Genomic DNA, 19,383 nt, shown 5'->3' with positions numbered 1-19,383 from the left:
TGAAAATAATTATATTAAATTGTGGAAAGAGGTTAAGAAAGAGTTGGAGATTTAGGAGAGAATGAAGCTCTCCCTGCTAGGTAGAATTTCAGCCGCTAAAATGAATTTATTGCCCAGGATGCTGTTTTTATTCCAATAAATCCCAATTGTAAACAATTCAGACTGCTTCAAAGAATGGAAAAACGATATTTCTAAATTTATTTGGCAGGTGGGAAAGCCAAATAACTTGGCTTTCTCTGACCTTGATACCAGACTTGAATGTGGCTTGTTTTAATTGCGATAATCTTTTGTAAGCTGCTTTGAGAGCCTCTCAGGCCATAAAGCCGGGAGATAAATATTCTAAACAAATAATAAATCCCCTTGCTTCTCTATGAGATTGGCACCTGACTCAAACTGACATAGGGGATCTTGCTGATAAAAGTTTTCTCCTTCTCTCCCACAGGAGCTGAAGGAAGTAGGGAAAGAGCAGCCAAAAACGGAAGCTGAACTGCCTGCTAACATCTCCAAGAATCGATATCCTCATGTTCTACCATGTAAGTTCTGGACAGAATTGTGTATAGCTAATTTGTTCCCTCTTCCTAGTTGGGTTATCTTGGCAAACTCCCTCCTCTAGTTGGCTTCATGCATTTTACAAATCTATCGGATGTTGCAGTTTTAGCCATTTCCTGTCCCATGAATTGTAACAGAGCTGAAAGACGGTTGGCTACACCTTCATGCAACTTTTTGCCCCTGCTCCCCTTCCTCATCCTTTTGCCCTTTCTCCTGCTTTACACCCCACCCCCTGAACAAGTCTCCTCTGCGGTAAATCCCACTATGGTGTCCATGCATGCATCTGCATGTGTGTGAGTGTGACGACGTGTGTGAGCTGTATGCCTGGCGAATGTGTGGTGGAGTGAACGTGTGTGCGATCTGTACATGTAAAATGGGTGCACTGATTGATTGATTGATTATTTAATTTCTGTACCACTTAATGGTCGGCATCCATCTGTCAGGAGGAGTGTGGTCAAGCTGCTGGATGGTTGTAACACCTGCTGTGGCTGTAGAGACTGATCCGGGAGAGACATGTTTTGTTGCAGCTGGGGCAGATGAAGGCATCTGGTTGTGCTGCTGCAGATGCACCAACTCTGAGCTTATCCCAGCCATCATGCCCCCTCTGGTCACTGCTGTGGATACACGACCTGACAGCTTGTCTCCCGCCACTGTGGTCATCTGCAAGGGATTCCCACACAGTGGGGTTAATGTTGCCAACCTTCGCATCACACAAAAAGCAGAGAATTGGCTAAACTCTTCCACAGGGCTGCCACGTTGCAACCTGGAGAATCTGATTTCACCTTTGTCTTCTGTGTACCTTCTTCCTTTGCATGCTGTAAAGGAATATTACAGTCCTTTGCAAACAGAAAGATCAGAGGAGAGGAGCACTTACCTCAAAATCCTAAGAGAAGCCACGATTGGAATTTGCTGCCCTTGTCTCATAATATTTCCTGAAACTCTGTATGGGGATTGTCCGGTGGGTAAAGATGCACGTCAGAGAGAGCAGTGAATTTATATTGGTTTATATGTATTAGCATATAAACCAATATAACTTTGTGTTTAATGTAACATTTTAATATGTTATTGTGTAGATGATTACTCCCGAGTGAAGCTGAGCCTGCTGGATGAAGAACCACATTCTGACTACATCAATGCCAACTTTGTGCCAGTGAGTTCTTTGAATACTTCTGTAACCTTACTGACATCTCATAGGAAGGCACAGGGTGTTAGGGCACCTGCAGCAAGATCTTCACATATGACTTCACACAGGAATGACTGCTCCCCGCTTAAAACGGGGGGTGCCCTTTGCGTGGACGCGCACAGCCCCTGGATCTGGAGCGGCTCCATCAGCATAGGCTTGGCTTTGCCTTCCCTCAGGTGGGATACCTGGAGGTCTCCGCCTACCCGTCAGTTGTCCAATCCCACCTGGGGGAAGCGTTGCCAAGAAGATCAGGCCAGGTAGGGGAGGGATTGCCTGCCCACACAATAGAGGGAGGATCTTACCTGGGAATCCTCACTTGGCTCCAGAGCTAAATCTAAACCTAAATCTCAGGAGGCCTGGTTGACCATTAGAATACTCTGCAAAGTTGGGAAAAAGATTTGTTTGTTTGTTTGTTTGTTTGTTTGTTTGATTGAATGAATTTGTATCACTATAGCTTCAGTTAGGACATAGCAGGTATATCATGTGGAGCAAAGAGACTTTTCTAATAATTGTATTCTGTCACTATATTGTTAGTCTTTGGTTTCTGTGGAATGATAGAAAATCCAGTTTTTCTTTTCAGTAAGTAGTAAGGTAATACGAAAATAGACAAGGATAAAAGGAAAACAAAAGATGGGGAAGATGGGTCAACTGAGCAAGGTGTCAGAATATCCTAACTTCCACATGAGTGTAAACATGGTCTAAAAGCGGACTCAGGCATGGACACCATGTTTTCCTCAGTCCAAATTTACTATAGTCCATCTCTAGGCAAAGGCAGGCATAAGAGCAGAAGAGAAGCCACAGATGTCTCTCGGCTGCAAGATGGGCCTGGCTTCATGAACTGACAAAAACGGATGAAAGCAAATTACCTATATTATGTCACCATCAGTCTTGCCACCCACCTGCAGCTTCAGGGGGGCTGTCTACTTTTAATTTTTTTAAATCACCATATGAACGTTCACACGTTTATATGCATCCTCTTTCAATTTCTTAATAAAACCTTACCAGTTCAAAACCGCTCTGGTGATTGAAACTGGGTAATATGTCCTAGTGACATTGCAGGGGCCAGACAATCACCACCATGTGCGGCTAGCTTCTTCTTCAGACTTGCAAAGCTGTTTTCCCCAGAACATGTTTGGGTTTGGACTGAATGGAGCGAGGGCACTCCCTGAGCAGCCCCATTGCTCTAAAACTCTCACTTGTCTTTCCTCTTTCTCCTGCTATTTACAGCTGCATATTAAAGAGCTTGGATGTTTCCCTTATGCCTCTCTGGTGATTTATCCAGGTAATGGCTAGAAAGCGCATCTTTATGTGTGTGCATGCAGCACTTGTATTTGCACACCCAAGTCTGCCTTGTGTGTACATGGTCTGCGTGCGTAATAGCACAGCAGTCATGTTTGCATGCTTGTGTAAGAACACTGTGCTTCATTTGCACGTTAACATCTAAAGTTAGAAAACAAGCCTCTTTAGCACAAGAGCATCTGTGTCTCCTTTGCAGGCTGCATTGGCTAAAAAGTGTGTGCCTGGCTGGCCACTCCTGGAAACACAGTACTGGAGGAGATGATCTGTCTGATCCAGCAAAGCTCTTTTTGTATTTGTAAAAATGTGAGCAGCGGCAGGCAGCGGCAGATAAGGCAAAGGTGGCAGCCTCTCTTTTGCCAAACAAGGATCTGTGCAACTGCTTATTCCTGACAGCCCCTCTTTTACTGAAAAATTGTTCACCACGTATGAAGAAGGGGTGCTAGATACAGAGGAACAGAGGGCTAAGGGACAAAGGAGATCGGAGGCTAAACATTTCACATTCCTTTTAGTTTGGTTTGGGTTTTTTTTTTTGCTGTCAATACAAAGCATTGCTGGGGGACAGTGCATGGAGATGAGGGTTGTTATTATTATATTTATTTCTACCTTGCCTTTTCCCCAGACAGGGACTCAAGGTGGCTCACAGATAAAATAGGAACAGCTAAAAACATAGGGGAGAAATTGTTTTTTAAAAGCAATGAAACCCTAATAGAATATATTAGGAGTGTGCAGAGCAAGGAGCGAGCAAGTGCTGGCTGGGTGGCCATTTAGCAAGGGGGCCGTGGATGTGGTGGCAAGGCCAGGCAGGGCTCTGGGGCAGGGAAGGACGGGGAGCCGGGGATGGGGCCCGTCAGGATACACCTGGGCACAATGGAGATCCCTGTGGAAGCTGGCAACTGTGTGTCACCCTCTGAAAATTGTGTGCCTGGGATCATGCCCCCCTTGCCCTTCCCATGCTGCTTCCCTGCCTGTGACCCTCCAAATGTTGATGGATTCTATCTGCTATCAGCCATCACCCAACATAGCCAATGATCAGAGATTATGGAAGCTGTAGTCCCAACAGGGTTACAATTTCCCCATCCCAAGTGTAGTGACTTCTGCTGAGAAGGTACCTTCTTCATTTCAGCTCTCTATGGCACATTGTAGCATGCATCATGATGTGGCTTGAGTGTGTTAATAGCGCAGGCATGGGGTAGTGCACCAAGAAATCTTTCTTAGAGTTTCAGGTTGAGCTATCTGATCTTCCAGTTTCTTCAAGCCCAGTGAGGCAGCATTCTATGAACTTGCATTCCTTAAGCATGTAGGACTGTGCCTACTGCATTCTGTGGCTTGGAGAATGTGAGATCACCTGAGGAAGCCAGTGGGCCTTTCCTTCACTCTAGAAGAGCCCACAGACCACATTAATCCAAGACTTTTTAAGGGTTTCTTGAAAAGACCATCTTTGATCTCTATTGACGCCCTGCGTCCTGAGCTGAATGTTGTGCATAGCATATGGAATGTAGAAGCATTTTGGATTTTGAGCCTTTTAAGGTGTGATGCTATCCTACAGATCCACTGTCTGAGGGGTATTAGAAAATGTGGCTCTACCAGCAAAGATGGAGTTACCAGCATGGTATGGTAACTCCCAGTGACACAAGTGGAGTTTTCCACCAGCTTGTCTGTAGTCCTGGTGTATGACAGGTGTGAACATAGGATTGTGCGGCTCACTGTGTTTCTCCTCCGTTATTAGAAGGGTTTAAAACTTGCTGTTTAAAAATAATGGGGGAAAGGTGCCATAAGGAATGTGCAACAATATTATTGTAGGATGGAGAATTAAACCTCTATGACTTTGCTGCAGCAGAAGGATGACTCAGAATGTACTCAGTTTGAATCTATACAGCTAAACATCAGTACCTCCATCTGTTAATAATTGGTTACATGAGAAGTTTATTTGGTTATGTTCATAAATAAGCATGCAAGATATAAATGAACGTCACAACCAGTGTTGTCCAAAATATTCGGAGCTGGCCAAGTTGGTGAAGGCTGCTGTGTAGCATAAATGCATACCAAACAGATCTGAAACACTGTTAAATGTTTTGGATGACAACAACAACAAGTTTAGTATTTATACCCTGCCCATGCTGGCTGTGGCTGATGGGAGTTGTAGTCCAAAACATCTGGAAGGGCCAAGTTGGCGAAGGCTGCTGTGAGGAAATAGCAAACATTTGCAAGACCATAACCACAAGCATCCAAAACAAGTCAAGCTTAAAACTCATCCTATTGCTTTCAGTAGGACTTGTTCAGCACTGACATTTGCTAGATTGTGCCCTAAGTTCTTTCAAGGTGTAAACTAAACTTTGCTCTATTTTTAAAAAAACAAAAAAAACCACAATACAGAATAATTAAACCGAATCAATACTGTACACTTTCCTTGATTCAAGAAAAGCATTCTGTGATTGCTAATTCTGCTCATTCATTCTTTCAGGGTTACAACTCCCCACAGGAGTTCATCGCCACACAGGGGCCCCTGAAAAAAACCCTGGATGATTTCTGGCGGCTCGTCTGGGAGCAGCACATCTGCACCATTGTCATGCTGACCGTGGGCATGGAGAACGGACGAGTAGGTCTGATGGAAGCCCCTACTGCAGGGGCGGGGTCCCCCTTTTCAACCCATAGGCTTCTTTCCCTTCTTGGCCAACTTCCAGGGGCCACATGGCAGAGGTGGGCGGGGCTAGAAGCAGAAGCAGGTGGAGCAATCAATGTTAATTTACTCTTGCGCCCTTCCCTATCCTCCACCCCAACAAACAAGAAGCAGAAATGCATATTCTAGCCAAGTAGAAACTTACAAAGCAGGGCCCATGGAAGAAGGGACTTGCCTGGGGAAAGATCGGGGGGGGGGCAGATAGAGAAACGTGGAGGGCCACATTCAGCCCCTGGCCTGAGGTTCCACATCCCTGCCCTACTGTATATGGTCCAGGGAACAAGAGTTTTGCAGCGTGGTAGCATCAGTGCCCCTCACACAGGCAGTGGGAGAGTCTTGATAGCCACTCGGGACCAATACTTCTTTCCATCAGTATTGTCAGAGGCCTGTTGCTTTATATCTAGTGGAAGGGAATTCTGAGGGCCAAAAGTAGATATTATATGAAAATGTGTGTAACAAAAAAAAAAAATGTAAAGCAGACTTGGGAGGCTTTGATCTTGAGTGAAGGATCAGTGCCTCACCCTTTACCCACCAGACATTTCCCCACTCAAAATCATCCCCAGCAGTTTCTGCCCCCTTCCCTCGGAAGCAGAAAAGCACGATAACAATTGAGATCTTGTGCATATAAGCTAAGAGTCCAGCATTTCTAATTGCCTGAGTTAACATCTTTTTGCGGGTGGTAGCTGATCAAAAATTTATAAACTTTTCTTAAATAATGAATGTTAAGAAAAAAGCAAATTAAAGGCTAGGCTACATGATTAAAATTAGAAGAACCTATTGGCCAAAGGGAATACCCAGAAGTATAGGAATGATTTATTACTGTGTGCCAGCTGAAGAGAAAGTTAACAACTGCGGTATATTACTCCTACAAGTTGACACATAATCATAGCCCAGTGTGCAGGAAATGTGGGACTGATGCTGGTTTTGCTTCATGGTAAAGATCTATGGGAGAGAGAAAATAATGAAAGCATTTTTATTGCTACTGCTGCTATTGCATCCTGCTGTGCCTCCAAAACAAGAGCCCAGGACAGCTAACGATGATCAAACCACTACTACAAGTCGCCAAATATAACTATAAAATATCCATATAAACTGACCGATCAGCACAAAACAATCTGCAACTGGTATTAAAACAATCTAATTTAATCATTCATTTAAATAGTGACATAATAACAAGCTAAGATTTGTAACTCAATCCCATTCTTTTTTATTTATTTTTACTGTGTTGCTTACTCACACAAAAATGCCGAGGCCAAAAAAGGGAGAACTCCTCCCATCTTGTGTGGTTACCTTTAACAGGCATACTATACACGGGAGTGCAGATAGAGACTCCAAAACATGGTGGAAGTGGTTTTGACATTTCCTGCATTCGAAGCGGTTTGTTTTCAGGGAAGAAAGTATGTGTTGTGCACAGCACTGTAGAATCCACCAAGCACGTTGCACAAGGATAGCCAGGGGCAATATATAAGGAAACAAGGCTCCCATTTCCTTTGAAAATATTAATTGCAGTTCCATCTCCCTTGCTAGATGCTGTGTGAATACTACTGGCCCTCGGACACTTCTCCCACCTCTTTTGGGCAGATCAGCATCCACCTGCTCGCTCAGAATTTTGCAGATGAGTGGACTACACGGGAGTTCAAGATCCAGCATGTGAGTAGGAGACCAGAAATACCCCATGGCACCTCCCAATAATCTTGCCCAATCAAAAATGCAAATATAATATAAACTGCAGTGTCGTGGTGCTCCAGGGAATCCTAATGACTGGAAACAAGGCAAAACTCTTTTGCGGACAGTTGAGAAACTCTGGAATAAAGAGTGCATCCTTCATAAACTTGTGGACCAGCTTTCTTTGTTGTAGTACCCAAAATCAGCAGAAGCATATCTCATGCAGTTTAATGGCAGGTGCTTCCTCTCTTGCAATTTCAGGTTTAGGACTTTGCCTGAGCTGCTTCTGTGGGCACTAATGTGGGCATCTCTTATCACGCAGGAAGGGCTAAACATGGAAAGGAGAGTAACTCACTTGCACTACACAGCATGGCCTAATCATGGTGTTCCTGAGTCCACAGCTTCCATGATTGCCTTTATAGAGTTGGTGCGAGCACACATGCAGGGTGCAAAGGAATCTGGGCCTACGCTGGTACACTGCAGGTAAGTTTCAGGCAACCCACTTGGCTGGTTATTAATGTTGGGATTCCATTCCATCCTTTGCTGCAGACATGGGATTGTTGCATGTCACATTCCAGCACAGATTGCTGGCGTGAGCAGAACTTCCACTCTGTATTGCTTTTGTTTTTAGTCTCTCTCCGAGAAGACGGCAAGGAGAGATGCCATGTTTTCTTTGTCTTGATTTATGTATAATAAATGCGTAGTTTAGTATGTGTCTACAGCCTCAAGCCTCTTCTGTTGCGCAGTTTACACTGCTGAGTAAAGTGCTCAAGTCTGCAAGCTTGAGTCACTGATGTACGTCGGAGCAGAGGTCGATGAATCTCCGCAGCTGCAAGGCTGAGGGGAGACACTCCAGCTGGGGCCGAGCCAGCTGGCCTTTCGACCCCCCTAGATTCCAACAATTACTACCAAAATCTGCAAATGCAATGAAACCTCAAGAAAAATGCTGCCATAAAACCATTCAGTTGGTAAACATCATTGCTTTGCCATGGTTGATGGTGTCCTCTTTGTCCGAATTCCTTGATTGCTGTGGTCACAAAAGGTAGGGAGCACAGAATGAGAAGGAATGAAGGCCTCCAAAGTGAGCTGTGTGAAAGAGCCTCTTCTTTCCCTGTATTATTGCAGTGCAGGTGTGGGGCGCACCGGGACTTTCGTTGCTCTGGATCGGCTCCTGCAGCAGCTGAAGTACGAGAAGGTGGTGGATGTGTTCAACACCATTTACAGCCTGCGAATGAACCGCCACCGGATGATTCAGACACTGGTGAGAAACTCAGAGCTGCCTCTCAGGTCGCTGGTTGCCCTGACATGGGAATCATTCAATGACACAAGATGGCCTTACCCTTTCTGCTGGGTGTTTGTGGCCAATGCGGAGGGATGGAGAAGATGCCAGAGACACAATGGGCAACAGAAACTAGAAGGAACAGCAGTGAGGGGCCTGGGGGAGGGCCCAAGACATGGAAGGAGCAGCCAACCTCTTGGAGTCCATAAGCAGATTGGCAAGCCAGAAAAGCTGTCATGCACACAGACACACACAAACACTCTGCAACCAAGAGCACATGGCAAACTGTTCTAGTGGCTACAAGAGAATGCTTCTTTCAAGCCTAATTTCAGTGAAGGGGTGGGATCCTTTGGGCATCCTCTATGGGCATGTGGAGAAGCAAATGAACAAAATGTGCAGCTACTGAAAAATAAGCATAGGATGAGGTACAAGCATTGGCTGTCAACTGGTTTGCAAGCAGCTTCTTTTTTATTTTATTTATAGAGGCTGTAGAAAGATCAGTTCTTTGGCAAGTTCAGAAATAGAGGCCTGAAGCTCCCAGCTGCACATTATAATAATTAGACCTGGTTGCCTTTCTATTTCAAGGTGCACTGCAGTGCTTTCAGGGTCTCTGTGTGCATAAAATGTGTCCTCTTCTCTCTTCCAGGGGCAGTACATTTTCCTGCACAACTGCATTCTAGAGAAGATCTCTGAAGACCCACAGATTGGCCTGTCTGGAGTGGAGCTGTAAGTTTATACCCAATTTCTCTTTCCATACCAGTGGAATGCATAGTTCTCTCCTCTAAGCCACCCCTCCCACTGCTTAACATAGCTATTGTCCCCAGAAATGAGGCTACTCCTTCTTCGCCACCCATATGTGGAAACAGGCTATTACATTGCTGGATCAGAGCTAGCACAAGTATAATGCAAAGGGGGAAAACCGGTTGGTTGGTTGGTTGGTTGGTTGGTTGGTTGGTTGGTTGGTTGGTTGGTTTCCCCATTCATCATCTGGAAAGGTCTATAGGGATCAGCAACCAGGGCTCCACACTCATTGCAAATAGGCATGGCCTGCCTCAAATAGCAGCAGAGGCTTCTTGTTCAGTAGGCGTTGCAAGAAGTCTCCTGGGACCACAGTGTCTTGTTCTCTTTTCATGGCAGCTGTGCCATCAGCTCATGTTAGAGGGATATGGAATGGGGAAGCTGAATAATTAAACCCATCTCTCATGTTTTCTCAAGCTCCCATCCAGTCCCTCTCAAGAACTTTGTTCAGCACCACGCAAAGAACAGTTCCAAGGCCAACACTGGCTTCCTAAGGGAGTATGAGGTAAGAGGTTGGCACACAGGGACGCTGGGTTTTAAGGGTGCTCCCACTCCACATGCCATGTGGGTGGCCAGATTGGGCCGCATCAGAGATGCACAACTATCACCATGAGGGCAGCTCAGGCTCAAGCTGTGAAAATATACATCCAGCTGCATGTAAAAGGTAAAGGTAAAGGTACCCCTGCCCGTACGGGCCAGTCTTGACAGACTCTGGGGTTGTGCGCCCATCTCACTCAAGAGGCCAGAGGCCAGCGCTGTCCGAAGACACTTCCGGGTCAAGTGGCCAGTGTGACATCGCTGCTCTGGCGAGCCAGAGCTGCACACGGAAACGCCGTTTACCTTCCCGCTAGAAAGCGGTCCCTATTTATCTACTTGCACCCGAGGGTGCTTTCGAACTGCTAGGTTGGCAGGCGCTGGGACCGAGCAACGGGAGCGCACCCCGCCGCAGGGATTCGAACCGCCGACCTTTCGATCGGCAAGCCCTAGGTGCTGAGGCTTTTACCCACAGCGCCACCCGCGTCCCCAGCTGCATGTAGCATGTAGTTAACTCTTCGGAATGAATGTTTTGAAGACCTCTGCATTAGCAGCTGTATCAATGATCAAAGTACTCACCATTGACTCTGGGGTCAGTGGTCCTGCATGCTCAATCATAGTGAAAAGTCCACCCCAACCCATCTCTCTCTCTCTCTCTCTCTCTCTCTCTCTCTCTCTCTCTCTCTCTCTCTCTTCTTCTACTTTGCTTCTCCCCATCAGCAGATGCTCCTGGAGGCTGCCAAAGAGGAAGTCAATTCAGCAGTACCACTTTCTAGCAGTGGCAACCAACAGATCAACCTTCCCTCAAGCAAGAACTCTTGTGAGTAACGAGTTTTGTGGTTAGTATTGTTGCTGTGCATGAATTACGGGTGGGGCATAAGGCGCTGAGCTGAAATTCTGCTGCGCAGGATTGAGCTGTGCCTGACACACTGTGTCACCCCACCTTCTCACAAAGGCTGTTTTGCAGATGATCGCTCAAAAGTGAAGTTCTCGCAGCTGGATCGAGATCCCTTCTCAGACCTCACGAATGTCTGGCTCATCCCTGTGAGTCCACCATGAATTTCATTTCTCTCCTTTCGGGTCCTCTGTTGTTGCCTTCAGATGTCTTTGCTGCATGCTGCACTCCTATAGAAGGGAGCAGTTACTTGTATCACTGCTTTGAGGGGGGTTTTTCTTTTGCAATCAAGAGATATATATACTTTTTAATGAAATGTTATGAAATAAATGTACAGTGGACGCTCAGGTTGTGAACCTGATCCGTGCGGAATGCATGTTCGCAACCCGCATCTGCGCGTTTGTGCATGCACGGGTTGCGATTCGGCGCTTCTGCACATGCGTGACTGCCAAAACCCAGAAGTAACCCGTTCCGGTACTTCCAGGTTTTGGCGGTCCGTAACCTGAAAAATGCAACCTGAAGCGTCTGTAACACGAGGTATGGCAGTATGTGCTTTTCCTTGCTTTGGTGAGAGAGAAAAGGCTAGGTCATAGCAAGTACAACTCAACTGCTGCCAAGCTGTGAGAAGGTAACAAGTGGATTCTGCGATCCTGGCTGTTCCTTGGCTCAGTATTTAAGAAGATAGACAAGAGTGTGGCAAACAAAGCACTCACATCTCTGGATGACTAAAAGCAGGGCATTATTGAAGACACTACAGTGGTACCTCGGGTTACATACGCTTCAGGTTACATACGCTTCAGGTTACAGACTCCGCTAACCCAGAAATATTACCTCAAGTTAAGAACTTTGCTTCACGATGAGAACAGAAATCATGCTCTGCTGGCGCAGCGGCAGCGGGAGGCCCCATTAGCTAAAGTGGTGCTTCAGGTTAAGAACAGTTTCAGGTTAAAAACGGACCTCCGGAACGAATTAAGTACTTAACCCGAGGTATCACTGTATTATAAATCAAAATAATATTGATAAACTGGAGAGTTGGGACAAAATGTACAAAAGGAATGCCACTTCAAAGGAAATAAGCCCAAGTGTGCAAAAACTACTCAATAAATAGTGAGTTCTTAGAATTGTTGAGTTGGAAGGAACCACAAAGGTAATGTAGCCCAACCCCCTGCACTGCAGGAATATTTTTGCCCGTGGTGCTCAAATCCATGACCCTGAGATTAAGAGTCTCATGTTCTACCAATTGATCTATTGCAGCCCCCAAAATTAATACAAGACCTGATAAAGTGCCATTGTGCAAAAATGGCAAACACTTTCTGTGGCTCAATTGGCAAAAGTATATTCAGAGACAAAGGAGGGCCAAGTACACGATCACTGGTTACAAATAATTGTTAAGTAATTACAGTAAAAGCAAATAGTGCATTGTGGGAACTTTGTGACTATTCTGCCAGTGGCGGGTATAGGAGATAATACAGTGGAAGAGTATGGAGAGCTGACTTCCGGATGAGGGATACAGCAAGTAAATTTCAAATGTAATACCTTGTTTGGGAATCTATATAGCAGCAAGTACCTGGGCCAGCCTTCTTTAACCTGCTGCTCTCCAGATCTGTTGGACTACAACTTCCATCAGCCCCAGCCAGCATGGCCAAATGTAAGAACACCAGGCTGGAGCTGACTGAGCTCGACAATCTATTAAGGTAGTTTAGTTCACAAAAATCCCCTGATTTATCAAGACCAAGAAATCTAGTCTAAGACAAGTACTTAAAGAAAGAAAATATGCTTTCATTTCACCCTCTGATCTGTCACTAAAGTTGCCAGCAACTCCTGGTGCCTCATCTCCAACTAACTTCCCATAGGAGAATAAGCCAGTTACAGATACCATAACCTGCAGCTTACTCCTTATCCAAGCTTAGACCAGACTTATCTTCTTCCGCTGGCACTTTGCTAACTCTGCTAAATGAGACTCTGTTTTTCTTTTTCTTTTGGCAGGGCTGTAACTCAGCCAAGGACTATATAGCTATTGAAGGACCTGACAAACTGGCCCTGGAGGAATTCTGGGGGCTGGTCTGGGAACATGGAGTCCACACCATCATCACTCTACTACCTGGACAGACGAACAGCCCCGTAAGATTCACATTATGCATTATGCAGACCCACAGAATTATAGAGGCAGGTCCTTCTGGGATAGCTGCAATCGCTGGGGCCATAGCACAGAACTATGGGACAAGTTCAGTTTGGGCACCTGGAATTGAGAGCTGTGCCATTTAGAATCCTGGCTGTGTAAGAACTGCTTTTCCATGAGTGGTTCCCATTAACTGGAGGCTATATCTGAATGGTGGCACCATGTGGTCAGGGCAAATGGAACTGCAGCTACAACTCCTATTTTTTATGTGTGTATGTGTAGACTCCAGACAACTCGTGCTGGCCCTCTGAAGGTGAACCAGTGTGCACAGAGACGTTGACCATACAGCAAGGCCCAGAGAAGGTTATTTCAGGATGGCCATGCACTCAGCTGAGACTGAAATATGTACGTGAGTTGGGAATAGTGGGGGAAAGCCATGGGGCCGTGGGCAAGGGCAAGAAGAACAATGAAGCAATATCATTGGACATGTGTGTTTTGCGGGGGAAACTCCTTGTCACCATAGCTAAGCTTTTGAGCTACACAGAATTCTTCATTTGTGCATTGGCCTGCCCTCTACACTGCATTCCCAAACAGTTGCTAGATCGATTATCATCATGTCTTTGTTACTTTGTCAGGAGAAAAAGGCCAAGGAGAGGCTGCTGCAACGGTTCCGGTTCCCTTTGGGGGAAGGAGAGGAATTTCCAGACCCTGAGATCCTGGTGGGCTTCCTCACCACTGTCAGGCAACTGGTGCCATATCGGAAAAGAACAAATCCCTTGGTCCTGCATTGCAAGTAAGGCCCTGCCTCTCAGGTACCCTTGGGCTCTTGCCCAGTAGGCAGCCCTTTTTAGCCCTTTTCCTGCTGCATATGGCACCAGTGAGGGCATACGCCAATCCTAAGATGTAGGCATTCCCATCTCACTGAGCTGATACCCATCAGTAAAAGGGCTACTATCCGACCCCCTGCTGGTTCTATCTTGTGGCATCCAGTATGTGGAACTCCCTGCCTCATGACTTCAGTTTTTGTGACCAAGACGTGCCTATCCATCCAGCTCTTTGGTGATGATGCTGATGTTTTGGTGGGATCACCTGTGTTGTGATTGTCACTTGCTGTGTTGACATGAGGAATTATAAGCTCTTGGTTTTAACTAATGTCCAGTGGTTAATGGTATTTTTTTTATTGTATTGTGAACTGTCCTGTGCTGAAGGGCGCACTAGTTTATTTTAATTTTAATTATTTGATTTTTTTCTTTCACAGTTCTGGCGGCGTAGGCCCGATCGGGGTGCTGATTGCCCTGGATACTCTGCTGCAGCAGCTGAAAGGAGAGAAGAGTGTGGATGTATATGGTGTTGTTCTGAGGCTGGTGAGGAGCTGCTGCCTCATGACTCCAACACTGGTAGGTACAGGGCAGAAAGGGAAGCTTGAGCAGCAATGGTAGCCAAGAGCTGTGTCAAGGCCAAAGGACACTATGCTGTTCCATGTTCTGTTCTCCTGCAGGACCCCTGTGCTTTCTGTCTCCCTAAAGCTAGTCAAGGAGGACATGGGATCCCTGATGGACTTTCCCTTTACTGTACTGGGGTACACTTTTTGCATGGCCATCCAATATTGTGGTTCAAAGTGGGGAAGTAGGTAATTCCAGTCATGACTCCGTCTGATCTTATTTAGCAAGCCCCTTGGATGGGTCTCTACAGCTCAGTGCCCTCTCCCCCTCTCCAGCCACCATCTGTCTCGTATTCATGAAGAGCTGGGAAATATTGGGCAACTTTCACACAACAGATATTTTTGGACCTGCTTTCTTTCACCAAAGCCAGAGGGATGTCAACAAGGTTTTCAGTTCACGCTTTTCCATATCATCAACCAAAGCATTTTCCATCCCTTGTGGGATACTCCCACATACTCTGACTCTGTGGGATATTTATTTCATCTGCATGTAATAGAAAGTGGGGGGTAGGGATCATTTTTTGCTGCTGTTCATCTATTGAAAAATTCAAAGAGGCTAGATGTAGTCTTGATGCTATGCAGGAAAGGAAGAGTTCATAATCTCCAAATACTTTGGGGGATGGATTCAAGTAAATAGTTGTACTAGAGGATGACAGTGTAATGAGTTTTGCTGGCCCAATTGAGCTTCCTCCTCCTCCCTCTGTAAAGGTAAAGGGACCCCTGACCATTAGGCAAACCATTTGAAGCGCTGGGAAAATGCAGTCTCAGCAGCAGTATCTTCTGCAGGGAATATGTCCTGCCTCTAGGGCAGATGTCCAGCCTCTATACAGTAAATGAGGGACAAATGCACATTTACTGCATAAAAATGTTTGTGTATGTCAGGTACATATGCCCAAGACTGCAGTATTAGGCTGCTTCCACATCAGCTGATCTTTGTGGCAGTTGTGCCACTAGAGGGCATTGTGCTCAAGCCCTTCTAAGTGAAATCCTGTGTATTGCAGGACTTATCACAGACCGAAAGCTGCAGCACAGGTGTACCATACAACTTAAATTGCATACACACATACACACCAAGTTAGAGCTCCTTGACATTGCCAGAGGAGAAGAATGTGGCCCTCCCTAGTGACCAAGCTGCAGAGATGCTCACATATGCAGCCTGCATGCTTCCTGTAGCCATAGAGCAGTTATAAGGGGTTCCACAGTGTGTTTTTGTGCCCCTGCTGCTGCATTAGCAGTTTGATCTAACTGAACATGCTTGCCTAGTTCACTGTAAATTCCTTTTTTAATTAATGATTATATTTTATTAATTTTTCCATACAATCGTACCACATTACAATTTCTGTTAAACTTTTCGGTTTTTTACTTCCTTCGGCTTCTCTGCCAATCATTCAAAATTTAATTTCTTTAAATACACATTTCCAAATTTTGATATTGCCTTTATACCTGCCCCCCTCTTATATTTTGCTTTTTTACAATATTTCTTATTTTATTACAGAGCTTCTCTAAATGCCACTAACGTTATTTCGTTGTCACTTATACATTCCCAATATTCTGTTAATTTTCCCCAGTCCTCGATGAATTTTTATCTCGTTGCTATCTAATCTTCCCAGTCAGTTTATCAAGTTCTGCATATAGTTCACTGTAAATTCCTGGACCTAATTCCTGGCCTGTTGTGATGGCAATCCTTGGCTGTGTTTTCCCTTTTCACCTTGGAGTATTATTACAGATTCTTTGATTGTCCATGGGAGATGATGAGAGCAGAGCTCCTAATATCTCTATCCCGCCCCCCTCTTCTTCTCTCTCTCTAGGATAAGTACATTTATCTGTATGAATGCATTCGTGACATCATCACCCAGAAGCAAGTTTAAGTTGCCGCTCTTTGTTAGATGGGTGGAATGCACCGAGCACATTGTTGTAGGCATAGCCAGGATGGAAGTGATCCTATGTGGAGATGAGCAGCTGCATCCTAGCAAGAGCAGAGTGGTGAAATAAGAAGAGCCAAGAACAGTGAGCTGATTACAAGGAACTTAAATCTGCTGTCAGAAAAGGATGGGTATCCATGTATCCCCTCGGTCAGGATGGATTTGGAGGGGAGGGGTTGGGGAGAAGCTTTCCTGACACTACCTGGCTTGGTTTCAGCCTTTTGGGATTCTGAAGAACCTCAAGGTTCCCATACACTGACAGAATTCATAGGGACCACAATAATGGAATCAAGAAGTCTTATCAAGTATGACAACCTTTTGGATAACTTGTGCCATTCTAGATGTTTCGTGCCAGAAAGAGATACAGCAGGAGATGATGTAGAAAAAGGTGATGGGCAGGGCAGACCAATGGTCCAGTTTCTCTGCTACCACATGCCTGATACTTCTTGTTTTTGACCCTTGTGCCAGTGGACTTGCACAGCTGGGTCTGTGTAATCAATTTGTCAGACTGACACAGTCCCCAGTGCAACATGTCTGGGTGATTCCCTTGCACAAGCAGACTTGGGCAGTCTCCTATTCTCATTCAGCTCGCATGGCATCAAGAACAGGACAGCACTGACTAAGTTGCAGTATCTTCTTCACAAAAGCACCTCTGAAATAAGCATGGATCATCTTGCACACAGGGAAGGAAAGTTTAAACCGTTGGCAGTTTATGAAACCTTATATGATGCAGCAAGAGTGAGTAAAAAGAGGCTAAGCATGTTTAAAGAATGGTGGTATCCAGTCTAATGAAACTGATAGAAAGCTAGTTCAAGGATATTTCAAGGACTTCTTTGCACAATGTAAAAATAACCTATGGAATTCAATGCCAAGGGGAGTTGTCTATTTGTATAAGTGCTTATGTGGCTGCAATCCTATATCAGATACCAGGAGTAAGTCCCACTGAACTTAGTAGAGCTTATTTCTGAGTAGAGGGTTGCACTGTTAATGGATTAGACTAATTAATGCAGGGTGAGGATATCCAGATGAAAGGATTGAGTAGGGACAGCTAATGTAGTGGTCCTCTAAATTTTGTGGACTACAGCTCCCATGAGCTCCAGCCAGCATGGCCAGTGGGAAGAGATCACAGCAACTGTAGTCCAGCAACATTTGCAGGGCACCATGTTGGCAACCTCCAATATACAGAGAGGGTTAGACGCAATGCAGAAGGTGGATACAATCATTTTACCCTATTTGTGCATTTCTTTAGCACAAAACGCTAGCTACTGTTTTGGGAGATTTCTAAAAGAAGAAGTTTTAAGACCACTCTTAGTTTGATTCAGCATGTTTTCATAACAGTCCATATATTCCACATGGTAAGCCCATCAAGAACCGTCTCTCAGAAAGCAGACAAGACTTATCATCATGATCCCCCAACACCCTCTGTTTCTGTTCTGTTCCACTTCCTGCCTTGGCTCTTGACACTGCTAGGCCCCCTCTTGAGAGCTGGGCTTGTTCTCTCCAAAACTCTGGTTCCTCTAGTGTTGCAATTCTTTCCCTGGGAAGGGGGGTATTGGGAATATCTGCCATTGCACTCAATGGGGCTTAACTTATGATTGAACATGCTTAGGATTAAATTGCAGGACATTCTTTGGTAAATTTGATTCCCCTCCTCAGTTTGAGTCTCATCATGCCCAATTCTTTCTACTTTAAACTGGCACACTCTCAACTCTGTTTTTAGAATGGACACTTTTTTTAAAAAAGAGGCTTGAGGAGTATGCTGAAAGAAATATGCTGTTGTAAATGAAAACAACTTTCCCCAGTTTCTCTGAAACAGAGAAAAAACTGGGGGAGGGGTTTGTAATAATAAATTATTCATTTTTTAAAAATGAAATTTAACACTTTCCTGGTTTTATTTATTTATCCAAGTATTTATAAACCACAAACACATAAAATTAATATCATGGTGACATACCATCCGATCATTAAAACTTCATAATATTGAAAGAACAAATATGACCTACAACACAATCCAGTTCTCTAAAAATGTTTGACCAACAGATGAATTAATATCAACATTGTAAGAGCCTCTCGGAATTCAGACAGTTCTCCAAAGTAGAGGAGCCACTGTGGTGAGAGCCTTTGTTTGTGTAAAGGTAAAGGGACCCTGACCGTTAGGTCCAGTCACGGACGACTCTGGGGTTGTGGCGCTCATCTCACTTTACTGGCCGAGGGAGCCGGCGTACAGCTTCTGGGTCATGTAGACCCCTCTTAAGCCATGGCTGGATATCTTGCTGTCAGGGTACCTCAGTCATCAAGAGGGATTGGTGTTCCGCTAGAGGGCAGTGCTGCCATCTACAGTACACACACAGGGTGGAGATTCCAAAGGACAGGTAGGTAAAGAATAGAAAGGGATTGCTGAGGGCTTTGGAACCAACAGATTTATACAACTGAAAGATGTAGAATAGTTCACTTGTTGGGAAACATGGCTTGAATGGATCCAGGCAAAATCAGCACATGGTGAAGAAGTGGTAAGACAAAGGATGCTAATTGTTATTCTATACAGCACAGATTTCTATACAGTACAGGCTTCCAGAACCTGGGGCTCAATCGCCTTCTAAATCCGGCCCGAGGACGGTCTGGAAATCAGCATGTTTTTGCATGAGTAGAATGTGTCCTTTTATTTAAAATGCATCTCTGGGTTATTTGTGGGGCATAGGAATTTGTTCTTTTTTTTTTCCAAAATATAGTCCGGTCCCCCACAAGGTCTGAGGGACAGTGGACTGGCCACCTGCTGAAAAGGTTTGCTGTCCCCTGTGTTAAGCTCCTACCACCCTGGACCATTGGCCATGTTGGCTAGAGAGGATCAGATCTGCAGTCTAACAACATCTGCAGGCCATCAGGTTTGAGAAGGCTGCTATAGCACTATCTATGGAGGCTTTACATAGAGCAGTTCCCAGGGACGTTCAATCCAAAAATGAATGCAAGGAAACAATGGACAGAAATGGAGGTAGAACTATAAACAGGGGAAGAATATTCCAGC

General features: G+C 45.1%; 1 protein-coding gene across 3 annotated transcripts in view; it reads left to right on the top strand.

Moving 5' to 3' along the window:
- LOC309371588 (receptor-type tyrosine-protein phosphatase V-like) overlaps positions 1-18,234 on the top strand; it is a 53,108-nt gene extending 34,874 nt beyond the window's left edge. For 2 of the 3 annotated variants that reach the window (XM_081914368.1, XM_081914369.1), the window contains exons 23-37: positions 443-533; positions 1,623-1,699; positions 5,493-5,627; positions 7,236-7,358; positions 7,696-7,856; positions 8,499-8,634; positions 9,299-9,378; positions 9,868-9,955; positions 10,705-10,804; positions 10,952-11,028; positions 12,866-13,000; positions 13,281-13,403; positions 13,634-13,791; positions 14,257-14,395; positions 16,248-18,234. In XM_081914368.1, the coding sequence (XP_081770494.1) occupies positions 443-533; positions 1,623-1,699; positions 5,493-5,627; positions 7,236-7,358; positions 7,696-7,856; positions 8,499-8,634; positions 9,299-9,378; positions 9,868-9,955; positions 10,705-10,804; positions 10,952-11,028; positions 12,866-13,000; positions 13,281-13,403; positions 13,634-13,791; positions 14,257-14,395; positions 16,248-16,307 (1,683 nt within the window). In that variant the 3' untranslated portion in view covers positions 16,308-18,234. The remainder of the gene's footprint in view (positions 1-442; positions 534-1,622; positions 1,700-5,492; positions 5,628-7,235; positions 7,359-7,695; positions 7,857-8,498; positions 8,635-9,298; positions 9,379-9,867; positions 9,956-10,704; positions 10,805-10,951; positions 11,029-12,865; positions 13,001-13,280; positions 13,404-13,633; positions 13,792-14,256; positions 14,396-16,247) is intronic. The other variant, XM_081914370.1, reaches the window with a different exon arrangement.
- Positions 18,235-19,383: the final 1,149 nt, after the last annotated feature.

This window comes from Podarcis melisellensis (genome assembly GCF_964234715.1).
Source record: "Podarcis melisellensis genome assembly, chromosome: 6".
NCBI lineage: Eukaryota > Metazoa > Chordata > Lepidosauria > Squamata > Lacertidae > Podarcis > Podarcis melisellensis.
Note: the sequence above shows the minus strand (reverse complement) of the source record. Positions and strands in the feature narration are given on the sequence as shown.